General features: G+C 42.5%; 1 protein-coding gene across 1 annotated transcript in view; it reads right to left on the reverse strand.

Annotated features, from left to right (window-relative positions):
• Window positions 1-7,871, reverse strand: part of LOC130712743 (uncharacterized) — an 8,229-nt gene extending 358 nt beyond the window's left edge. Inside the window, exon 1 of the mRNA XM_057562563.1 lies at window positions 7,696-7,871. Within this exon, the coding sequence (XP_057418546.1) occupies window positions 7,696-7,871 (176 nt within the window). The remainder of the gene's footprint in view (window positions 1-7,695) is intronic.
• Window positions 7,872-25,216: the final 17,345 nt, after the last annotated feature.

Raw genomic sequence — 25,216 nt, forward strand, 5'->3', positions numbered from 1 at the left:
TAAGAGGATCCTAAGGTATTTGAAAGGCACCACTAACCTTGGCTTGATGTATAAGAAAACATCAGAGTATAAGCTTTCAGGTTACTGTGATGCTGATTATGCTGGAGATAGAACAGAGAGAAAAAGTACTTTCCGGAAATTGTCAATTTCTGGGAAGCAATCTAGTCTCATGGGCAAGCAAGAGGCAATCAACCATTGCACTATCAACTGCAGAGGCAGAATATATCTCAGCAGCAATATGCAGCACTCAGATGCTCTGGATGAAACATCAGCTGGAGGATTATCAGATCCTTGAGAGCAATATCCCAATCTATTGTGATAACACTGCTGCAATCTCATTGAGTAAGAATCCTATCTTGCATTCAAGGGCAAAGCACATTGAGGTAAAGTATCACTTTATTAGAGATTATGTACAGAAGGGCGTACTTCTTCTGAAGTTTGTTGATACTGACCATCAATGGGCAGATATCTTTACAAAGCCCTTAGCAGAGGATAGATTTAATTTTATTCTGAAAAATCTAAACATGGACTTTTGTCCAGAGTGAAGATGGATCAGAACCTCTGACTATGATACTTCTTGATCAGAAGATGTCTAGTCCAGAAGGTAACTCAATCAGAGTGTGTGTACCCACTGGTACTGACTCTGAAGCTGAGACAACAACACGTGTGTCAGTATTTCTGATGCATAGTTCCTTGTGCCCGTGTGACAGTCTGTTATGATTGCGTGTAGATATGCTTCTCTCCTGTGTGTGATTTGTGTATTTTACTGTTACTATCTATCTTTAATTTTCAACCGTTGATCTTAAAGTGCTTTTTGAATCAACAACGGTTATTTGTCAAAACCCACTATACACACACGATCTCGTTCACTTCCGGTTTTTACTCTCGCTCTCTCTGCTTTTTCAAAAACCGCTTATCCTCGATTTCTCTCTCGATCTCTCTTCATCTTTCAACCTTCATCTTATACCTCAAACCTTCAACCGCTTCAAAAATGGTGAGACAAACCAGAAGAGCTACTACAGATGCACCCCAGTTCCCTCACATGGTAGTTGGTCTAGCAACGGGTCAAAGGGGCCCTGAGAATCCGACACAAGATCAAGGTCAAGCTCAAGAGCAGATTGTTCCAATTGCAGAACGGGGTTGTGCCGTTCATTGCGTTTTTGCTCCTGAGGAACTTCAAGTCCTGGCAGAATGGAGATTCGACCTCGACAACCTGGCTACAAATGGGTATGATCTTCGTCCTGAAGTCCAAGCTCAAGGTTGGGGAAATTACTTCAACAGACTTCGAGGACCGGTGTATGATAGATTGGTCAAGGAATTCTGGAAGCACGCCGACTGCGATGATACTCAGGTGGTATCTCACATTCTCGGAAGAAAGATCATCATCACTGAGAAGTCTTTCATGAATTTGCTGGGGGCAGACACTGCTTTTGGGTATCGTTTCCAACTCACGGAATCGAAGCTGAAACCCAGCACCAAGGATACAATCAACCAGGCCCTGTACACCAATTTCAAACCGGGCAAGACGAATTACAAGGTGATGGACCTTCATCCCAAGCTCAGGATCTGGCACAAAATTTTGCTTCACTGCATAAACCAGAGACCAAAGGGCAGTTCTCCAGACTACATCAACTTCAACCAGAAGGTGATGTTGTTCTTCATCCAAGACCAGAAGAAGATCTGCCTTCCCTACTTCCTGTTCTCCTACTTGAAGGAATGTATCCGGAAGTCCCGTACCTCTGCCTCCATCAAGTCAGCAATCAAGTATATCCCCTTTGGGAGGCTGCTCTCAGACTTTTTCATTGAAAGCAACCTGGTGCAAGATCTGGTCAATGCTGGATGTGTCGAGGATCTGACCACCATTGTCAGTGATGTCTTCACTGCAAATTCTCTGAAGAAGATGGGTTTGGTCCAGAAGAAAATCGCTCCTGCTCATGAAGACACATCTTCTGAGATCAGAAGCAGAAGGATGCCTCTGAATGACTACCCTCTGTGGACACAGGCAGACAATCCTGACGCCATCAGGTGCTATGTTGAAGACCTAAGGGCTCAAGGATTCGAAATTGATCTTGATGATTTCGTCAGCAGACTGCCGCCAGCTCCAGAGTTTCCTTCTCCTCCCAAGAAGAAAGCTCAGAGGAAGATGATCCTAGAAGAATCTTCTGAGGAATCAGATGTTCCTCTGATCAAAAAGAAGAAGAGAAAGCCTGATGATGGTGATGATAGTGATAATGAGGATGGTCCTCCTAAGAAGAAGAAGAAGCAGGTCAGAATCGTGGTGAAGCCTACTCGGGTGGAACCAGCTGCTGAAGTGATCAGAAGGACTGAACCTCCTGCCAGAGTGACTAGATCATCAGCACATTCAAGTAAGCCTGCACTTGCTTCTGATGATGATTTGAATTTATTTGATGCACTCCCTATATCTGCCATGCTCAAACACTCCTCAAATCCCCTCACTCCTATTCCTGAATCCCAACCAGCCGCACAAACCACCTCTCCACCACATTCCCCAAGATCTTCATTCTTTCAACCTTCCCCTACTGAAGCACCTCTCTGGAATTTGCTTCAGAACCAACCCTCTAGGTCAGAAGAACCTACCTCTCCCATTACCATTCAGTACAACCCACTATCTTCTGAACCCATCATTCATGCACAACCAGAGCCTACCCACACAGAACCTGAACCCAGAACCTCTGCTCACTCTGTCCCAAGAGCATCAGAACGTCTGGCTCTCAAACCCACGGATACAGACTCTTCCACAGCCTATACCCCTGTATCCTTCCCAACCAATGTTGCTGATTCTTCTCCCTCCAATAACTCTGAATCCATTAGAAAATTCATGGAGGTCAGAAAAGAAAAGGTGTCTACCTTAGAAGAGTATTACCTCACTTGTCCAAGCCCTAGGAGATATCCTGGCCCTAGACCTGAACGTCTAGTTGACCCAGATGAACCTATCTTGGCCAATCCTTTACAAGAGACAGACCCTTTGGCTCAACAAGCTCACCCTGCCCCAGACCAACAAGAGCCTATTCAACCAGAACCTGAACCCGAACATTCAGTGTCTAACCAATCCTCGGTTAGATCACCTCATCCTTTGGTTGAAACTTCAGAACCTCACCTTGGAACCTCTGAACCCAATGCTCAAACGTTTAACATTGGTTCTCCACAAGGTGCCTCTGAAGCCCATAGCAGCAATCACCCAGCCTCTCCTGAAACCAACCTCTCCATAATTCCTTACACTCACCTCCGACCCACATCTCTCTCTGAGTGCATCAATACTTTCTATCATGAAGCTTCTTTGATGCTACGCAATGTGCACGGTCAGACTGACCTCAGTGAGAATGCTGAACGTGTGGCTGATGAGTGGAACAATCTGGGCACTTGGCTAGTGGCTCAAGTTCCCATTATGATGCAGCTCCTGCATGCAGAGGGAAGTCAGAGCATTGAGGCTGCAAAGCAAAGGTTTGCTCGAAGGGTGGCTCTTCATGAACAAGAACAGAGACATAAGCTTCTTGAAGCTATTGAAGAAGCCAAGAGAAAGAAAGCTCAAGCAGAAGAAGCTGCACGTCAAGCAGCAGCTCAAGCTGAACAAGCCCGATTAGAGGCAGAGCGACTTGAAGCTGAGGCTGAAGCTCTTAGATGCCAAGCACTTGCACCAGTAGTGTATACTCCTGCTGCTTCTGCTTCCATTCCAGATCCTCAAGCTGCTCAGAATGTTCCTTCCGGTTCTGCTCCGTCAAGCTCATCCAGACTCGACATCATGGAACAGCGTCTTGACATTCATGAATCCATGCTCATTGAGATGAAGCACATGATGATGGAACTTCTGCGACGAACTGACAAACCTTAGTTTTAGGATCTCTTCGTTTTTCTTTTTCTTTAACGTTGTTTTATTTTTGTTAAACTCTGTTTCTTTTTATTTACTTATTCTACTTTGTTCATTTGTGATTATCTATGCATATATATATATATATTTGTGTCACATATGTTTGCAAAAATCTTTTTATTCATCATTTCTTTATGTTTACATCATACATTCTTTCCCTAAAATCTAGAATGGAGGATCCCTCCTCATTCTTCTGCACTCCTGGCGCTGCTCTGACCTATCCTTCTCCAGACGCTCCAGTGCATACTGGATGTTGCTGAGCCTGTCCTTTAGCTCATTCCATTCCAGAATCTCTTCTACGGTATTGAGCATCTCTTCCAAACTCTCTTTTTCTTCCCGCAGCTTGAGTTCAAGCCGGCTGAGTTCTTGCACCTCCTCAACGAAGGCAAGAAATTCCCTCAGGTCTCTCTTCAACTCTGGACGCAGGTCCTCTTCCAGCAGTGTCCGTGTCAGCTCCGCGATGGTCGTTGTACCCTCTGGATGCCTGATGTTCAGGAACAAGTCCTCCTCAAAGGCCTTCTTCCTCAGCTCTTCTAGTGCTACGATGTATGATGCCATTTTTTACTAAAAATTGTTCGAGGTGTGAAGCTTACCTTTCTCTCCAACGCTTTATATAGGCTTCACTTTCTCTCTGAAAGTTAATGCTCTACGGTTTCTCGAGGTTAAGTTCTTGGTAACTGACCCTTCTCTTTACTCACTTGACCGGTGGTAAACGTTCTTCTCTTGCATTAACTCTTCTATTTATTTCGCCTAACTCTGATTCTTGCATCGTTTTCATCTTCTTTAAACTTAGACCTTCTCTAAGGGGGAGTACCTTGTACTTCAAGCTAAGTTTTTCACACCCCAAGCTTTTTGCTTATGACAAAAAGGGGGAGTAAACCCAGTTTTTGATGTGTAAGATGTGTTAGTGTGATTTATTTTTCTTTTGGAGAATTTAAGAGTTCCACCTTCATGACCATAGATGTGTCACTGGGCAAATACAAGGAATACATTTCACTTCTTCTGAAGTGATTCTAAGTTGACTCTGATACCCAAGACTCTGATACCTTGTCCATGACTCTGATTACTTATGCGCTCTGATTACTCGATTTTCATCTATGTCATAAGTTTTTCACTCTGAACTCTTATATCATGTAGCTCAGAATCTAGACTTTACTAACGTTTTCATCAAGTATTAGATTCAGGGGGAGCTAAGCTCAGAATCAAGCAGTGACTTGAATTCAGAATGAGCAAGATAAACTATTCACATCAGGATAAGTCTTATTCTATATCTCTAAACTCTGAGTGAATTCAGTTTAATATTTAAGAATTGTTCATCAAAAATCTTAGTTTTGTCATCATCAAAAAGGGGGAGATTGTAAGATCAAGTTTTGATCTAGTAGTACAACTCTATGTTTTGATGATTACAAGTTAACCTTTTGATATGAACAATTGTGGTACTCTAACGTGTTTTTCTGAGTGTGCTATTTACAGGCTCTGACCTCTATTCAATCTCACACAAATCAGAAGCACTGTGCTTAAAGAGTGACCCAAGCAACGCTTTCGCATTCACCATGTTCAGTATGAACAGTGGAAAAGCTTCAGAAGTTCTGAAGTTATACAAACTCTGATGTGGACTCAGTCACTAGAAGCTCTGAAGATCCAGAAGTTCTGATAACCAAGAAACACTGAAGGTTCAGATGTTCTGATGGTGTAGAAGACTCTGAAGTTGCAGAAGCTGAATAGTGGAAACTCTGAAGTCCAGAAGCAAGAAACTCTGAAGGCCATGTTCTTCCCTCTGAGTTCAGAATCAGAAGAAACAATGGTCAGAGGATCTGTGCTTTCCCTCTGACTCTGATCAACCGGCTTCACAAGTTCCAATATGAAGCATTCCCCTGATTAGAAGTCTCCTAGGTTTAAAGGTCGCGTCGCTATCCAAGTACAAAAGCAACTGTACCTTCCTGACGACCTACCTAACAGTCTCAGACACTGCAGAAGCTGGATTTTCCAGAACTGCCCTCCAACGGTAGCATTTGCCATGCAACGCTCAACCCTAATCCTTGGAGTATATAAAGAGGCTGAAGACTGAAAGAAACGGCTAGAAGCATTCACATACGCGCAAGACATATTCAAAATCTTCTAAGTTTTCTTTCATCTGAAATTCATTGAGTTTACTATTAGCTTTTTAGAAGCAAATCTCTTGTAAACAATTCTTTGATAAACAGTTTGTTTAGATCCTTTAGGAGATCAAGGTTGATCGGATCCTAGAGAAGACTAAGAGAGTGAATCTTAGTGTGAGCTAAGTCAGTGTAATTGTTAGTCACTTGTAGGTTTCAAGTGCAGTTGTAACTCTTACCTGATTAGTGGATTGCCTTCATTCTAAGAAGGAAGAAATCACCTTAACGGGTGGACTGGAGTAGCTTGAGTGATTTATCAAGTGAACCAGGATAAAATCCTTGTGTGCTTTTCTATCTCTTATCTTTAGCACTTTAGTTCTTGAAAGATTTGTCAAAATCTTTAAGGTGGAAGTTTTATACTGAAAACGTTATTCAAACCCCCCCTTTCTACCGTTTTTCATACCTTCACTAAGAATTTAACTTCTTCAAGCTAAAATTCACACTTGGAAGGATTAGCGTACAACTCCTTCTCCCTCAGCACTTGCAAAACCTGGCGCAGGTGCTCCTCATGGTCCTTAGTATCCTTTGAGTAAATCAGGATGTCGTCGATAAACACTACGACAAATCGATCTAAGAATGCATGAAAGGTCCTGTTCATGTAGTCCATGGAAATAGCAGGTGCATTTGTCACTCCAAATGGCATCACCAAATACTCATAGTGTCCATAGCGAGTTCTGAATGCAGTCTTCTGAATATCCTCATTCTTCACTCTAATCTGATGATAACCCGACTTCAGGTCTATCTTTGAGAATACCGCAGCTCCTCGAAGTTAGTCCATCAAATCATCAATTCTAGGCAACGGATACCTATTCTTGACGGTTGCTTTGTTAAGTTGTCGGTAGTCGACACACAATCTAGACCTCCCATCTTTCTTCTTCACCAATAAGACTGGCGCTCCCCAAGGCGAAACGCTTGGTCGAATAAATCCTTTTGACAGAAGATCCTCTATCTGAGACTTCAATTCCACTAACTCTGCAGGTGCCATACGATATGGTGCAATCGAAATCGGGCCCTGTTCCCGGTACGATGTCAATAGCAAACTCGACGTCGCGTACAGGCGGCAATCCAGGTACATCGTCAGGAAAAACATCGGTGAAGTCTCTCACAATTGGAATACCATTCACATTCGGGTTCCCTTTACCCTCTAGGTTCAGCAATGAAGAATACTCTTGAGATCCTTCGTTCAAAGAGACACTAATATGATTAGCGGATAGATACTCGAAAAGATCCGAGTCAGGAAATACCACTCTCTTTCGGTTGCAGTCCAAAAGACAATGATAATGGGATAACCAATCCATTCCTAGGATAATATCTAAGTTCTTAAGAGTTATGCATACTAGGTTAGCATAAAAGACTCTATCTCTATATGTCATCGGACAGTACATGCATGCAGCATTAGCAAGTAGGGTTTTAGCAGGTGTAGTGACAATAAGATCAAAGCTCAAAGCAGTAACAAGCAGTTTCAGTCTGGTCACGCACTCCCTAGAAATAAACGAATGCGTTGCACCGGAATCGAAAAGTACAGTTAGGAGATTACCGTCAATCTCGCAATTCCCTCTGATCAGACCATCAACCCCTTCAGCCTCTTCACCATCCATGGTGTAAACTCTTGCTTTGGCAGCAGAGCGCTTTCCTCGAGCAGTGTTGACAGACGGTTCAGTCTTGGGTGCCCTACACTGACTGGCAGTGTGTCCAAACTTGTCACAGTTAAAGCACTTAGGCCTCGTGTCTGTACACGCATTAGCATAGTGCCCCAGCTTTCCACACTTGAAACAATTCACATCTTTGTTCACAACCTGATTTCCAGAACCACCAGCAGTACCAGCCATAGATCTGTAAGATCTTGGGGTAAACCCTCTCCCAGCAGGACGTTGATACGGCCTCTTGTTCTGAAATCTCCCTTTTCCTTGGTAGTTTTGAGAACCTGATCTCACTGGTCCTCCAATTCCAGCACGGTTCAACCTCTTATTCTTCATCAGTTCAACCTCTGTGGCTTTCTCAACTAGCGACTGAAAACGCATGATTCCCAGTGGCCTCACAGAATCCTCTATGTCTGGCCTCAGTCCATTTACAAAACGCTTACACATGTAGCGCTCATCCACATGATCATTGAAGAATTGGAAATGCTTGGCCAAAGACTCCAACTTAGAAGCGAATTCAGGTACAGACATGCTCCCTTGACGGAGTGTCAGAAACTGTGCCTCTCGCCCATCCCGAGCACTAGTTGGAAAATACTTTTCCAGAAATGCAGTTCGGAAAGAATTCCAGTTGATCTCCTCATTATTGGCTTCCATGATTCCCCTGGTGCCTCTCCACCAGTACTCAGCATCACCAAGCAGCAGATAAGTAGCCATGCCAACCTTGGCACCTTCAGCAGTCTACAGTACACCGAAAATCTTTTCAATCTCTTGGATCCAAAGGTCTGCTTTGTCAGGGTCGGTTCCACCAGTGAACTTAGGAGGATCTTGTCTCCTAAAGTCATTCAATCCCTTATTCTGATCCAGAGTCACTTCTCTCCGACGCTGATGTTGATCACGTGCTTCCTCAGCAGCACGTCTCATAGCATTTTCATTAGCCTGTGCAGTCACAGCTTGGGCCATAGTGGCCATCATCTCAGCTAGTTGGTTAGTGTTCACCATGTTCTGTTAAGTCAAACAAACAGTTAGTACTCATCATAAGATAGCATCTAACATAACTATACAATATGATTAAGCAATAACTTCAATCAATTCTAAGCGAAAAATCGATTGCAGACAATCAATTTTCACTCTTTGCAGAGTCACACAACCTAGCACAGAAGACCTATTCCCCAAAGACTCCCGAAAGACTCGACAAGCTCTGATACCACAATGTAACACCCCGATTTCGGTGGCGTCACTTTAGTAACCAAAAAGAAAACAAAGCGGAAAAACGTGAATATTTTTTTTTCGATATTTGTTCTAAGTAAATAAAGACTTGACAAAATAAAACTTATCGACGAAAGATAAAAACAACTAATGTACAGATATATTTACAGTACCCGCAGTAAGTAGCATGTCACGTCACGAGTAACCTCCAGTGACGGAAAAGTAGTGCCCGTGGGCAAATATGTACAAACTGAAACGAAAGGTCAAGTATTCTGAAATACAGTCCTCCAACGAAAGTAGGTCAGCCCAAAAACAGTCCGAAGACCTCCTAGTCCGACCAACTCTCTGTGATTCCCGTAAAGAGAACCACACAAAAAGCTAAAGGTCGGGGACCTACCCTGCCCCAAAATGAGAAACTGAAGACCAGAGCCACAACGCTACTCCTACCCTAATCCTGACTAGAGGAGCACACCACAGCACTCCCAACTATGCATCACCATGGTCGTCGTCTGAATCTGAATCCAAGACGACTAGGTCGATGTCTCCGATCATCTCTCCTCTCGCTACTGGAATCTGCTCCTGGGCTGATCTCACGGGTCCAGGTCTCGAACCAAGGTCGGCAGCAGCGGCAACGGTAGGTGAGCTAGAGTTCGAAGAAGTCCCTCCCACAGGCACCTCCTCCGAGGGGTCCTCGTCGTCCGAAGGCGACGGTGGTGGTGGTACTACGACTCCAGGTCCACAGTGCACACCTGGTGGTACGTTGAAGCTGACGGTGTAGCGTCTCAAAACTCCGTGCGTCAAGTTTCCCATCCTGTCGACGCGATCCTCCATTATTCGCCCCGAATAGATGGCTCGGTGACCGGCGGGGTCGACCACCCATGAGCCCGGGGTGTCTTGATCCAACATCTCGAACCTAGTCCCCCCCCCCCCCGAAGGGACGACCATCTCGAACCAATCTGCCATCGACATCTGACAAAAAGGGCATACATAGCCCCCCAGTCACAGGTAGCACGCGCGAGGGTCAACTCAATGAATTACATAATAGTACATCCAATAGGTAAAGTTTAAGCAGTAGTTACATAGGCTTAGAAGTTTGTGACAGCATTATAAATTGAATAATTTCCACTGAATATAAATAACAAATAATAACAATTAGCATGTATCAAATAAGATTAACAAGTAACAATCACACTCGGCAACTAAGTCAGTATGCATGGTGCATGAGTGCAATGCTAAGGAACAAGATGCAATCCGGAGGGATGGGCACCATCGAGTCAGCCCTAACACCGGCCAAGGTGGGACCATTTCTGCTCGGGCGTGTCTTATACCAAACAAAATGTAGTCAGATCAGCAGTGAACCCGTAGGTCTGCCATTTCCGTCTGCTACTAAGTGTAAGACCTGGATTTTCAGAACAAGCTAGTTTCCGACTCACGCGTAGAATCAGTGTAAGCGTGACGGGAGTTTGACATTTGAGAAAGATTAATGAAGAAGAAAGTTCAGGAATTTCTTGAGGAATGTTGCGTAGTTGTTTTCGGAGTTAGTGCGAGTCGTCTGCACACTTGCCTTAGGGCGAGCGTGTCCAGAATAGGCTATTTCGCTCTTAAAGCAACGTTTTGAGTGAGATTTCGAACTCAGGGAAAATTTAAAGATTCTCTTTATTTTTCCATCGACCAGCGTTTCATTTCGGAACTCTGGACTGTACGCACGATAGGTTTCACTTTTCGGATGTCCGCCGACGCTAATTTCTTTGCTTCGAAACCCTATTTTCGAGCAATGGATGAAGACTTTTTCTATTCGGGACTTCTAACAAAGATTCCGTCCGCGTTGTCAGACTTGTTTCGACATTTCCAATCTTTCTTCTGTTGGAAGTTTTGTCGTCTGAGCATCACAGCAAAAAGTAGTTTTTCGGGGCAGATTAACCGACACCGCTTTTGAATTTTTCGATATCGTATTTCCCAAATCCTAGATATTTGTTTTGAGCTCTGGAATTCTGACGCTAGAATCTCTCTTAGAATTCCACGGTGATCGTGCTGCAAAAATCGGAATCGCGAAATTTTCATTTTCCCGCGATTTCGCCCGCCTATAAATAGGCGAAAAAGCAAAAATCTCCTCATTTGCAACCATTGAGGCCGCGAGTTCTAGGGGGAGAAGAGGAGGAGAGATTTCCGCGAAAACTTGACCAATCTTCGTGCAGTTCGTCCCTACTTCTAGGTATCGAGGTAACTATCATGAATCCTGCCTCTGATTTCTGTTTCTGCTGAGTTTCTGAAGTCGTTTCTGTGCTCTAAGTTTTGAGCTTTTTCTAAAATTGTCCGATTTCTCTGATTTCTCGCTTGGGTTATGTTCCTTATGTTCCCCTGAGTCTAAAACCTCTGTCAGTAAACTCTGATTGCGATTCAGTTGTCCAGGATCTGAAAAATTGACTCAAAACTCTTTTTGTCTCACATTTCGAAACTTTATTGTCGAAAAGACTTAATATGACTTCGTGCCTTTAGGATTTGTTGTCACGGATATCATGAGGATCGTTGCTGTCAAATTTGTTTTCAGAACTGATAACTTTGAAGTTTTGAGCCTTTATTTTGGACCAAAATGCCCCTGCGCAGTCGTATTTCGGCCCGATTGTCCGAAAATTGTTCTGACAGTTTCTTTGCCTTAGTTTTACCCTAAAACTACCTTGTAAACTGATTTGATCGAAGAAAAAGAGCCGAAGCCCTTTTCTCCTTTTGGCCGTGGGTTTTTCCTAAGGGGAGGGGAGTTTTTCGTTTTCGAAAACTTGTCCTTTCGTACCCGTTTGTCGTATTCTGAAGCTTTGATGCTTTGTCTATCGTTTATGTATTGTATTGCGATCGAACTAATCGATTTTGTGTGGATTCTGCTTTGTTTTTCCTCCGAGGTTCAGTTGAAGGAACTTTGGAAGTTTCAAGGCATTCCTGTGAAGGAGATTTGATTTGCGAAGCTGGATCAGCTCGAGGTTAGGGCAACTTACTATATATTAGCTATGACTGCATGATAGGCGTCGATAAATTCGACTTATGTTTTATCTGATGTTGTTTTTGATGATGAGTTGATGTTATGATGCTTTTCCATACTTGTGATGTTGTGCTTTTGTTGGATTGAGCGTTTTGACGCAATTTCGGAGTGGAGATTCATTGATCTGGTGATCTTTGATATTTCGGGTTGGATGAACAACCCTAGGCAAGTCCAAATGTGGGGTTTGAGACTTAGCCATATGTTGGAATTCTTAGACTTTCCCCGGGAAATGTATTTTGGGTGGTTGATCTTTGAAAACTTAGAATGATAGAGCTTTGAAAAACTAAAGACTTGGGAAACTTAGACTTTGAGAAATAAACTCATAACTTGGCTAATTCGAATTGAAACAATTTTTATTAACGTTTAAGCATAGGAGAACTGAAGGGGAAAATATTTACGAAAGGCGGGGAAAAGTCGACTTATGTTGTGGGTTTGGAGAGTTTGGAATTGGGGAAAGCCACTGAGGTGAGCTATGGTGATGATTGAAAGTCACCGAGTACTCTAGTACTCCTGGTAGTGTTGTTCGAGTCGTGTTGTATTGACCGGCACAGACTCTGGGTTTTGTTTGTGGGTTTTGTGGTGGGAGTTGTGTTGTATTGACCGACACTAACTCCAAGTCGTGTTGTATTGACCGACACTGACTCTGGTTTTGATAATCATATTGCACACGTGCACATACGCGATGAAGTGCCAAGCAGAGTACTTCGGTATAACAGGAAGTAACGATCAGCCATGCAGAGTTGAATCGGTCCTGACTATATCTGGCACAACAGGAGGTAACGATCATCCATGTAGAGTTGCATCGTGCCTGTTGATGTTCGGCATAGCAAGCAGAAATGGTCAAACCATGTAGAGTTTGTACCGTCTTGACTATAGCCAAAGGTGATAAGCGACGCCCGAGCAGAAATGGTTAAACACGAGGCCAGTGTTACAACCGTCTCGAGGTGCCCAGCCTATAAGTGGCAATACCGTTGGTTTGTCCCGTCGCCAAGCAGAGTGACGTCGTTGATTTGTTCCGTCGCCAAGCAGAGTGACGTTGTTGATTTGTTCCGTCGCCAAGCAGAGTGACGTTGTTGATTTGTTCCGTCGCCAAGCAGAGTGACGTTGTTGTTTTGCCCCGTCGCCAAGCAGAGTGACGTTATTCGGATTTGTGTCAGCATATTCTGCACTGGCACACAATGCATCTTATTATGATTGAATTGTGTAAGAGATTTGATAACATGCTATGTATAAACCTTAGGGTAAGCAGTGCATAACTTATATGTATATATACAACATATATATATACCCCTTTTATCGCATGTTGATTGTATATCTATTGTATTCTGTAAGTTGACCCTAGCGCCTTGGCTTTGTTTGTATGTTTGTGCTTGGGCGGTCGGCCTGCTGCCAGGCGTCCGTCAGCCGGTTCGGGATGATTCGTTGTGCGGGAAAGACCCGGAGCGGAACGACTATTACTGAAGCTTTCGACGAGGACCCGGACTTCATGACTGTTCGAGGGAGGGTCGATGATAGTAGTGTGGGTTATGGGTGGTTAGAGCCTTTTGAGTTAGTTGTTACTGTAATAGCTCTGATTCGTCATTCATATATTGGGACAGGGTAGGTTCCCGACGCATGGTTTTTGTGTGGTTCTCTTACTGAGGGATCACAGTGAGTCAGTCGGACCATAGGGGTCTTTGCTTAGGCCATTTTGAGGCCGACTTCCTCCTAGGGGTTTGTAATTATGATTTTCCCACTCACACATCTGGATCTGTAACTATTTGCCTACGGGTACACTACTTCGGAGTCACTGCGAGTGCGCGTGACGGGAGAGTGCAGCTGAGGTGGTACATGTGTATATATTTGTATATTGGTTAGTTAGTGTTGGGGTTATGTCTTTATATCTCTATTGCTTGATTTAAAAGGAATCAAACGGAAAAAAATTACCTGTTTTCCGCGTAAAGTTTACTTTTGGTTACTAAAGTGACACCTGGAAATCGGGGTGTTACATTGTGGTATCAGAGCTTAGTCGAGTCTTTTGGGAGTCTTTGGGGAATAGGTCTTCTGTGCTAGGTTGTGTGACTCTGCAAAGAGTGAAAATTGATTGTCTGCAGAGCGATTTTCGCTCTAATTGCTTGCGTTACTACTCAATCGGATTGAGTGGTTTGTCTAGTGCTACCGTATGGTTAGTACTAATCGGACGTTCGATGGGATATAGGATGGTGGATCTTAACCGGATGGCGGAGGCTACACGTGAGCATCATCAACGACTGATGGCGACAGCAATGTATCAATAAAGAGGAATGAACCGAACTGGAGCTGGGGGACCAATGAGGTCAGGTTCCCAAGGCTACAACGGAAGGAAGAGTTACCATAAGTGGGGACCATATCAGCGTTCCGAGGGAAGAAATCTTATCTCAAGAGAGTACAAACCGACGACTGCTGATACTGGGGGGGAAGCCAGTTGGTGACAAAGGAGTGACATGTACTCGTTGCAGAAAGTTTGGGCATTTTGCTAACAAATGCTCAGTGATTGGACGGAGATGCTTCAAGTGTAACCGAGAGGGGCATCTAGCTGTGAACTGCAAGACCAAAGAAAGTCTATGCTTCAATTGCAACCAACCGGGACATTTCTCCCAAGATTGCAAGGCACTCAGGGGCGAATCATCAGGGAATGTTGGGAAAGGAAAACAACTTGCTACAGAGGAAAGGATTCATATCAAGGGAGGAGCAAGAGTTGAGGAGTCGAACGAGGAAGAACGTGGGAACGATGGTAATATTTTAACTGTTCTCGTATTCTAGAATAACTTACTCTTTTATATTCAAGCGAGTGTGACGCGCCTAACTTGTATTTACTACTTAGACTATGATCCTATGATTATTATCCCTAGTAGGACCTTATTCGAAGTTGCTCGTGATTTAACTATAGAGGTTACACGAGATCTAGAATAGCACGCGGAGCTAGGGAGTTGTTTTACCGAGGCGTTGATAAGGAAGCTAGGATCTCAGGGAAATTCCTTATGGGTACGAATCGTAGGATTTTAGGGCGTTTAGTTTTGAAGCGGAGTCGTTAGAGGATCTTTCGGCAAAAGGGATTCATTCGACCGAGTGTTTCACCGTGGGGAGCGCCAGTGTTTTTAGTCAAGAAGAAGGACGGAAGGTCGAGATCGTGGGTGGATTATCGACAATTGAACAAGGCAACGATCAAGAACAGATACCCGTTGCCGAGGATAGATGATTTGATGGACCAACTACGAGGGGCTACCGTATTTTCCAAGATAGATTTGAGGTCAGGCTATCGTCGGATCAGAGTGAAGATTGAGGATATACCGAAGACTGCTTTAAGGACACGTTAAGGACACTACGAGTACCTAGTGATGCCGTTTGGAGTGACGAATGTACCTGCTGTTTTCATGGATTACATGAACCGCATCTTTCAGGAGTTCTTAGATCGGCGTGTGGTGGTGTTTATTGAGGACATATTGATCTATTCGAAGGACGCGAATAAACATGAAGGACATTTGCGCCAAGTTTTACAATTGTTGAGAGAGAAAAAGCTGTATGAGAACCCTTCCAAGTGTGAATTCTGGCTGGAGGAAGTCAATTTCTTAGGCCATGCTATCTCGAAGGAGGGCATAGCTGTGGATCCGGCGAAAGTGGAGACTGTTTTGGCTTGGGAGCAACCGAAGATGGTGACAGAGATCAGAAGTTCTGTGGATTTAGCTGGATATTATAGACGCTTCATTGAGGGATTTGCCAAGATTGTTGGACCTTTGACTCAATTGACGAGGAAGGATTAATCTTTTACATGGATTGAGGGTGTGTGGTTCCGTAGCGGAATCGTTAGGAACTTGATATCAGGATAATTGTGGTTACTGGATGTTAGGATCTCATTGTCTGTTCCAGTGGGTTTTTCTAAATTTCCACCTTCGATGTATTAGGCCTGATCAACCTAATATTGAGGGGGTGATATTCGGAATCACAGCTGGTTATGGACTTTGATAGAAGGACGGGTAAGATGAATTTGAATTGATTGAGGATTAGTCGGATTTGGGAGGAAAGTTCGTGTTAAGCATTTGATTGTACAAGATTAAGATTTGAACCTTTGGAAGTTGATGATTTTCGTATAGACATTGATTGGTTAGTTCGTGTGATTACTCCAAGTAGAGGTAGACTAAGCCAATAGAATTGATGTTGGAAAATCTTTAAGTATTTTCTCGGAAGTTATGAAGTCATAGGTTATGTGATTTCTGACGTGGGATTATTAGAGATTAGATAGGTTGGATTTAATATCCGGTTATAGATGATTGTTTGATGGTAGCGAGATTGAGAAGAATTAACTCTGAACTAGTTTGTTATAGTCGAGTTCGAGGAATAAGTTTTGCTAAGCGTTTGATTAATATGTGGAGACATTATAGTCTTAAGAGATGAATCTTCACCTGAAAAGTGTTGAATTAATGATTAAGTTGGAGAAAGAAAGTTTTAGCATAAGTTGAATACTTGAGGTTGGTGATATGGATTCCAAGGAAATATGCTGAGATTACTAAGTGAGATTTACTAAGCTGGATTGAAATCTTAGGGTTAAGATTGAATCTTGAGAGCCGAGAATCACGTACGAGTAGGAGATCTTATGGTTGTAGGTGTGACAATAGGAGTTGAATCTTAGAAGATTGAAGACCTGAAGGTGAGTTTCGGGTTAAGACCATTGAGGTGTAGTATAAGAGAGATCTTGAAGTAAGGGAATTCTGGGTTGTGTGGGGTGTTAAGGTTGGTGATCGATTGATGTTGATTATGAGGTTGCGGACATCATGACTATGTGATAAGATTTGAATGATGTTAGCATAATAAGTTATGATTATGGATAGCAGGATCAAGTGGTGAGTGTGGAAGCATGACGACACTTATCAGGTCGTTTGGGTAAGTGAAGGAGTTATAGTTTTAAGGAACGGATATTCATTTAAGAAGTATTGAAGGATTAAATGTTATTAGAGGACCAAACTTGGTGAAGGTGTAGGTTTTAAATCTATGAATGTCTGTCTAAGGTGTAGGACTCGAAGTTTGTCAGAATTTGATTGAGAGATTAAGAAGTTGATTGACGAGATGGTGATTGAGTCACAGAAAGGAAGGTGTTAGTATTAAGATGAATACCTGAGGTTGTTATATTTTGACGAGTTTCGTAGAGTATAAGAGTCAATGGGACTTTGTTATGGATTTTGATAATGCATATTACGAGTAACAAGTGAATTTTACTAAAGTTGAATGAGAATCCTAGGGCTAAGGTTGACCTAGTGAGCTGAGATTCATGTACACATACGAGATTTAGTGGTGTTAGCGGTTACGATAGAGTTAAATCTCAGAATGTTGAAGGATCGGATGATAAGATGGCTAGTTAAGTCCCTTGAGGTATAGTTATGATGTAATCTACTAGAGGATAAGTCTCGATTTATGCGAAGTGTTAGGGATTTCAGTAAGTGTAAATAGGTTTGAGTGAGGGAAGTTCTAAGGAAGAAGACGATAATAATGGATTGTTAGATATTAAGAAGAGGATTATCTTATAAGTTGTTGGTAACTTGATGTTGAAGGGGATAAGATTAGTGAAGGACAAGAAATAAGGACATAAGTCGATTTTTAATTCGAATGGTGACTAAGTAGGAGATTGATTTCATTGTGCGAGTGATGATAGTTACGAAGTTGGATGTGACGTTAATGGACTATTAGATTCCAACGCAATGTTTCGTCTAAGAGTTATCGAACGAACAAGTGATGGACTGTAGATGAAGATCACGAGGACAAGTTGAGTATCTACTTTGAGATGACAGAGAGGCACTGAGTTTAAGAAGAATTCCGGACGACCGAAAGTAAAGAAGTAAGTGGCTAAGGTTGTGCGACTGCACGGAATGCCAACCGGTATCATTTCAAGCAGAGGTCCGACGCAAGTAATCGAGTCAGACGACATGAGGTTGAATGATGTTTTGTCTTTTGAGACGTCGATAGTTAGCAGTGGGGATAGAAGAGTGAAACAGTTAAAGGGAAGGCAGATTGCTTAAGTAAGGATTTTGAGGAACAATGACACAGGCACTACTACATGGGAATTGGAAGATAAGATCAAGGAACTGTATTCCGAACTTTTTGCAGAACTCTGAGTTTCGAGGACGAAACTTTCTTTTTGGAGGGGAGTATTGTAAGACCTGGATTTTCAGAACAAGCTAGTTTCCGACTCACGCGTAGAATCAGTGTAAGCGTGACGGGAGTTTGACATTTGAGAAAGATTAATGAAGAAGAAAGTTCAGGAATTTCTTGAGGAATGTTGCGTAGTTGTTTTCGGAGTTAGTGCGAGTCGTCTGCACACTTGCCTTAGGGCGAGCGTGTCCAGAATAGGCTATTTCGCTCTTAAAGCAACGTTTTGAGTGAGATTTCGAACTCAGGGAAAATTTAAAGATTCTCTTTATTTTTCCATCGACCAGCGTTTCATTTCGGAACTCTGGACTGTACGCACGATAGGTTTCACTTTTCGGATGTCCGCCGACGCTAATTTCTTTGCTTCGAAACCCTATTTTCGAGCAATGGATGAAGACTTTTTCTATTCGGGACTTCTAACAAAGATTCCGTCCGCGTTGTCAGACTTGTTTCGACATTTCCAATCTTTCTTCTGTTGGAAGTTTTGTCGTCTGAGCATCACAGCAAAAAGTAGTTTTTCGGGGCAGATTAACCGACACCGCTTTTGAATTTTTCGATATCGTATTTCCCAAATCCTAGATATTTGTTTTGAGCTCTGGAATTCTGACGCTAGAATCTCTCTTAGAATTCCACGGTGATCGTGCTGCAAAAATCGGAATCGCGAAATTTTCATTTTCCCGCGATTTCGCCCGCCTATAAATAGGCGAAAAAGCAAAAATCTCCTCATTTGCAACCATTGAGGCCGCGAGTTCTAGGGGGAGAAGAGGAGGAGAGATTTCCGCGAAAACTTGACCAATCTTCGTGCAGTTCGTCCCTACTTCTAGGTATCGAGGTAACTATCATGAATCCTGCCTCTGATTTCTGTTTCTGCTGAGTTTCTGAAGTCGTTTCTGTGCTCTAAGTTTTGAGCTTTTTCTAAAATTGTCCGATTTCTCTGATTTCTCGCTTGGGTTATGTTCCTTATGTTCCCCTGAGTCTAAAACCTCTGTCAGTAAACTCTGATTGCGATTCAGTTGTCCAGGATCTGAAAAATTGACTCAAAACTCTTTTTGTCTCACATTTCGAAACTTTATTGTCGAAAAGACTTAATATGACTTCGTGCCTTTAGGATTTGTTGTCACGGATATCATGAGGATCGTTGCTGTCAAATTTGTTTTCAGAACTGATAACTTTGAAGTTTTGAGCCTTTATTTTGGACCAAAATGCCCCTGCGTAGTCGTATTTCGGCCCGATTGTCCGAAAATTGTTCTGACAGTTTCTTTGCCTTAGTTTTACCCTAAAACTACCTTGTAAACTGATTTGATCGAAGAAAAAGAGCCGAAGCCCTTTTCTCCTTTTGGCCGTGGGTTTTTCCTAAGGGGAGGGGAGTTTTTCGTTTTCGAAAACTTGTCCTTTCGTACCCGTTTGTCGTATTCTGAAGCTTTGATGCTTTGTCTATCGTTTATGTATTGTATTGCGATCGAACTAATCGATTTTGTGTGGATTCTGCTTTGTTTTTCCTCCGAGGTTCAGTTGAAGGAACTTTGGAAGTTTCAAGGCATTCCTGTGAAGGAGATTTGATTTGCGAAGCTGGATCAGCTCGAGGTTAGGGCAACTTACTATATATTAGCTATGACTGCATGATAGGCGTCGATAAATTCGACTTATGTTTTATCTGATGTTGTTTTTGATGATGAGTTGATGTTATGATGCTTTTCCATACTTGTGATGTTGTGCTTTTGTTGGATTGAGCGTTTTGACGCAATTTCGGAGTGGAGATTCATTGATCTGGTGATCTTTGATATTTCGGGTTGGATGAACAACCCTAGGCAAGTCCAAATGTGGGGTTTGAGACTTAGCCATATGTTGGAATTCTTAGACTTTCCCCGGGAAATGTATTTTGGGTGGTTGATCTTTGAAAACTTAGAATGATAGAGCTTTGAAAAACTAAAGACTTGGGAAACTTAGACTTTGAGAAATAAACTCATAACTTGGCTAATTCGAATTGAAACAATTTTTATTAACGTTTAAGCATAGGAGAACTGAAGGGGAAAATATTTACGAAAGGCGGGGAAAAGTCGACTTATGTTGTGGGTTTGGAGAGTTTGGAATTGGGGAAAGCCACTGAGGTGAGCTATGGTGATGATTGAAAGTCACCGAGTACTCTAGTACTCCTGGTAGTGTTGTTCGAGTCGTGTTGTATTGACCGGCACAGACTCTGGGTTTTGTTTGTGGGTTTTGTGGTGGGAGTTGTGTTGTATTGACCGACACTAACTCCAAGTCGTGTTGTATTGACCGACACTGACTCTGGTTTTGATAATCATATTGCACACGTGCACATACGCGATGAAGTGCCAAGCAGAGTACTTCGGTATAACAGGAAGTAACGATCAGCCATGCAGAGTTGAATCGGTCCTGACTATATCTGGCACAACAGGAGGTAACGATCATCCATGTAGAGTTGCATCGTGCCTGTTGATGTTCGGCATAGCAAGCAGAAATGGTCAAACCATGTAGAGTTTGTACCGTCTTGACTATAGCCAAAGGTGATAAGCGACGCCCGAGCAGAAATGGTTAAACACGAGGCCAGTGTTACAACCGTCTCGAGGTGCCCAGCCTATAAGTGGCAATACCGTTGGTTTGTCCCGTCGCCAAGCAGAGTGACGTCGTTGATTTGTTCCGTCGCCAAGCAGAGTGACGTTGTTGATTTGTTCCGTCGCCAAGCAGAGTGACGTTGTTGATTTGTTCCGTCGCCAAGCAGAGTGACGTTGTTGTTTTGCCCCGTCGCCAAGCAGAGTGACGTTATTCGGATTTGTGTCAGCATATTCTGCACTGGCACACAATGCATCTTATTATGATTGAATTGTGTAAGAGATTTGATAACATGCTATGTATAAACCTTAGGGTAAGCAGTGCATAACTTATATGTATATATACAACATATATATATACCCCTTTTATCGCATGTTGATTGTATATCTATTGTATTCTGTAAGTTGACCCTAGCGCCTTGGCTTTGTTTGTATGTTTGTGCTTGGGCGGTCGGCCTGCTGCCAGGCGTCCGTCAGCCGGTTCGGGATGATTCGTTGTGCGGGAAAGACCCGGAGCGGAACGACTATTACTGAAGCTTTCGACGAGGACCCGGACTTCATGACTGTTCGAGGGAGGGTCGATGATAGTAGTGTGGGTTATGGGTGGTTAGAGCCTTTTGAGTTAGTTGTTACTGTAATAGCTCTGATTCGTCATTCATATATTGGGACAGGGTAGGTTCCCGACGCATGGTTTTTGTGTGGTTCTCTTACTGAGGGATCACAGTGAGTCAGTCGGACCATAGGGGTCTTTGCTTAGGCCATTTTGAGGCCGACTTCCTCCTAGGGGTTTGTAATTATGATTTTCCCACTCACACATCTGGATCTGTAACTATTTGCCTACGGGTACACTACTTCGGAGTCACTGCGAGTGCGCGTGACGGGAGAGTGCAGCTGAGGTGGTACATGTGTATATATTTGTATATTGGTTAGTTAGTGTTGGGGTTATGTCTTTATATCTCTATTGCTTGATTTAAAAGGAATCAAACGGAAAAAAATTACCTGTTTTCCGCGTAAAGTTTACTTTTGGTTACTAAAGTGACACCTGGAAATCGGGGTGTTACACTAAGAATCACCGTAGTGTTCTTATAAGGAAATCCGGGTCTTAGGACCATTTTGGAATCCATCGAGGTCCGACTTCCTGCTGTATATTAACTTCAAAATGTGTGAATGAATGCAAAGTGATTAGCCAAACAACGTCTCCGACCTTACTCGTCACGTCGTCACGTGTTCTAGCTAACTTATTGTCTCTAAAAAGAATACCCTAAGGTAAATGTCGATTCTGCGACAAAAGACAATTAATTATGAAAAGAGTGCCATCACTCGTGATAACTTCTCGAGTTATCCGACTCATCTCCATCCGATGGTCAAAAACTGCTCAGCGAGCGAAGAGTAACAATGTACTTGGAAACTTATAGTTCCCTGACTTATCCTTTAGATAGTCTAATAAATAAACTGCTCATCGAGCAAAGAGTATGAAATACTCAGAAACTTATTCGTTTTCCTGAATCTTGGATTCGGCGACACTTCTCATTTTCCAAAGCTAATATCCAAACCCTAAGCTTTCATCTGAGATTGTTATCATTCTTTAAAGGGTTCAGAGGTTGTTTAATGTATTATGAATTTTCCTTGTGAAATGGTTTACATCTAGTTTTGTCTCTAATCTTATGAGTTTAAAAGATCCCATAATCCCAAGTAATTCCCAGAGAAGGTCTCGATCCACTAAAATATTATTAAGGGCCCGAACCTCGGTCCGTCCCGTCAATCTTTCCCAAACTCTCATGATAAGTTCTGGCATACTGCCCGTTTATCCTCTCTGACGTACAACAGATATATGTGTAATCTCATAATCAAAGTAACACAATCCAACAGTCATGGCACATATATCAACACATCCTAGATTAACCATATAGCACATAGCATGTGAATCAATATCAACACATCCTAGATTAACCACTTAGCACATAGCATGTGAATCAATCTCAAAAACAATTCAAGCGATAAATGATAATCAATTGTCAGCCGTAGCCTCAGAAAACATTTTTCCCAGTCAAACACAATCAAGTGCATAAACAGTAAATCAAGTCGAATTCGTCGACACCTAAAGCATTAGCTATTATTCAATGAGTAGCCCTCACCTGTAGTTCCTCCAGGGTGTTCCTCATGTTCTCCTTCACAACCTTCCTCTCTGACTCCACAGAGTTCCTCAAACGAACCTTAGAGCAAATTCACAGAAATCAATCACAATGAGTCATAAACTCAGCAAACAATAAGTACTAGGGTTACACGAAGCATTATAACCTCCGAAGTACGATAATCTAACGCGTTAAGACAAGTTTTCGAAAAACAAAATTTTCCTCCCCCTAAGGAGGAGCTCACGGCCACACATCATAATTGTGTGCGCCGATTTTTCTTCGATCAAACTTGGTTCCTAGGTTATCATTAGTCGTAACTAAGGCGAATTGAAACTCGGAAAAATTTTCGGATCGAAAACTGTCGCAGGGGTATTTTGGTCAATATTTTCAGCTCAGAATTTCAAAATTGGAATTTCGAAAAATAAATTGGATGGGGACGTCACCAACGACATTTATGACAACTAATCCTACTAGCGCTAAGCTAAGTCGAGAGTTTTCAGCCTAAAGGATGAAACTTTGCCTCAAAATGGGTTTTTCAAGCAGAATTGGAATTCGACGGCATTTCGGCGACATTCGGCAAAATGTAATCCGCTAAACATGCTCTTGGGCATGCATGGAATAAGTTTAGACAGAGAAATCGAGTTATTTGGACAGTCTTACAAAAATCTCAAAACTTTGAGCACAGAAAGACATAGAGAAAGACGACAGAATTGACGATCAGAAGTGAGAGATAGTATCTATACCTCGATGTCTTCGAATAGCAACGAACGGTGCAGCGATCGGGCAAGAAACGGCGAAAATCTCTTCCTCCCTCCTTCTCCTTCAAGCTCGCGGGTTTGGGTTTCAAAATGGAGAAGGTTTTGAAAATTTTTCATTTTCTTGCTATTTATAGGTTTTGAAAAATGCGGAAAAATGAAAATTTCGCGATTCCGATTTTTCCTGCGCATTCCTCCGTGTATTCTAAGATAGGTTCTGGCGACAGAATTCCAGAACTCAAAACAGGTTTCTTGGAATTAAAGCAAACGATCCAAAGTCGGTGTAAATCGATTTTACCCGAAAAACTATTTTTTGCAGTTGATGTCGGATGAGAAAACTTCGTTCTGAAGAAAGATTAGAAATATCAAGAGAAATGGGCGAACGCGTGTGGAATCTTCGTTTGAAGCTCTGAATAGAAAAAGTCTTCATCGTCCGTTGATTTTAGGTTTCTTGAACTATCAGTGATTTAGTTTCGGCAAACTTCCGAGTATTGGAATTTGACCTTTGTACATTCCAGGGTTTCGTATCGAAACGCTTGTTATGGAAGAATTAAGAGAAGTTCTAACATTTCTCTGAAGATTTTTGGAATTAGTTTCCATCGTGTCTTTAAGTGTAAATTAGCTATTTACTAGCGTTCTTGCCCTAGGTTTTAGCGTATACTAATCGTGCTATAACTTTTATCGACTTTGATACAATCCTTAGATTTTTTCCTGAACTTTCTCCTTCATCAATTAATTCCATTCGATAAACTCGTTCAGGTTTTCCTTCACGTTACATCAAACTAATCGTGAATAGGAATTTTTATTCGTTTTATTCTAATCTTAAAAACTTGGGTCTCACATTACTACCTTCCAAAAAGAAAGTTTCGACCTCGAAACTTAAGGTTCAACAAAAAGTTCCGGATACTGTTCCTTGATCTTTTCCTTCAGCTCCCATGTCGCATCACCAGTGTCCTTGTTCCAAATGACTTTTACCAACACAATCTCTTTTCCCCTCAACTGTTTTATCCTTGTGTCACCAATGCTAATTGGCGGCGTCTCAAATGACAGGTCATCCTTCAACTCGATGTCATCAAGTTCGATAACATGGGTCGGATCCGCAATATACTTCCTCAGTTGCGACACATGGAATACATCGTGGATGTTTGATAAAAATGGTGGTAGTGCAATCTGATAAGCAACTGGTCCTATACGACGAGTAATTTGATAAGGTCCAATGAACTTTGGCGTAAGCTTCCTCGACTTGATCGCTCGTCCAACTCCCGTAGTCTGTGTAACTCGCAGAAATACATGATCTCCTTCTTCAAATTCTAGAGTTCTGCGCCTCTGATCGGCATAACTTTTCTGTCTACTTTGAGAAGTCTTCATTTTCTCTCTGATCTGTTTGATCTTCTCGGTTGTCTGTTGCAGAAGTTCTGGTCCAACTAACAAATTCTCCCCATCTTGATACCAACACAAAGGTGTTCTACACTTGCGACCATACAAAGCTTCATACGGTGTCATACCTATGCTCGTATGAAAACTGTTGTTGTAAGTGAACTCAATCATGGAGCACATGCCTAAACCAATCCCAAGGCTCCACCACGCTAAAGGAAGCATGCCTAGGCGGGATCCCAACCCTGAGCTAGATTCTACGAGCAAACCAGCAATCACAGAGGCAATGCAACATCGTCTCCGGATACAG

The sequence above is a fragment of the Lotus japonicus genome, chromosome 4 (genome assembly GCF_012489685.1).
Source record: "Lotus japonicus ecotype B-129 chromosome 4, LjGifu_v1.2".
Lineage (NCBI taxonomy): Eukaryota > Viridiplantae > Streptophyta > Magnoliopsida > Fabales > Fabaceae > Lotus > Lotus japonicus.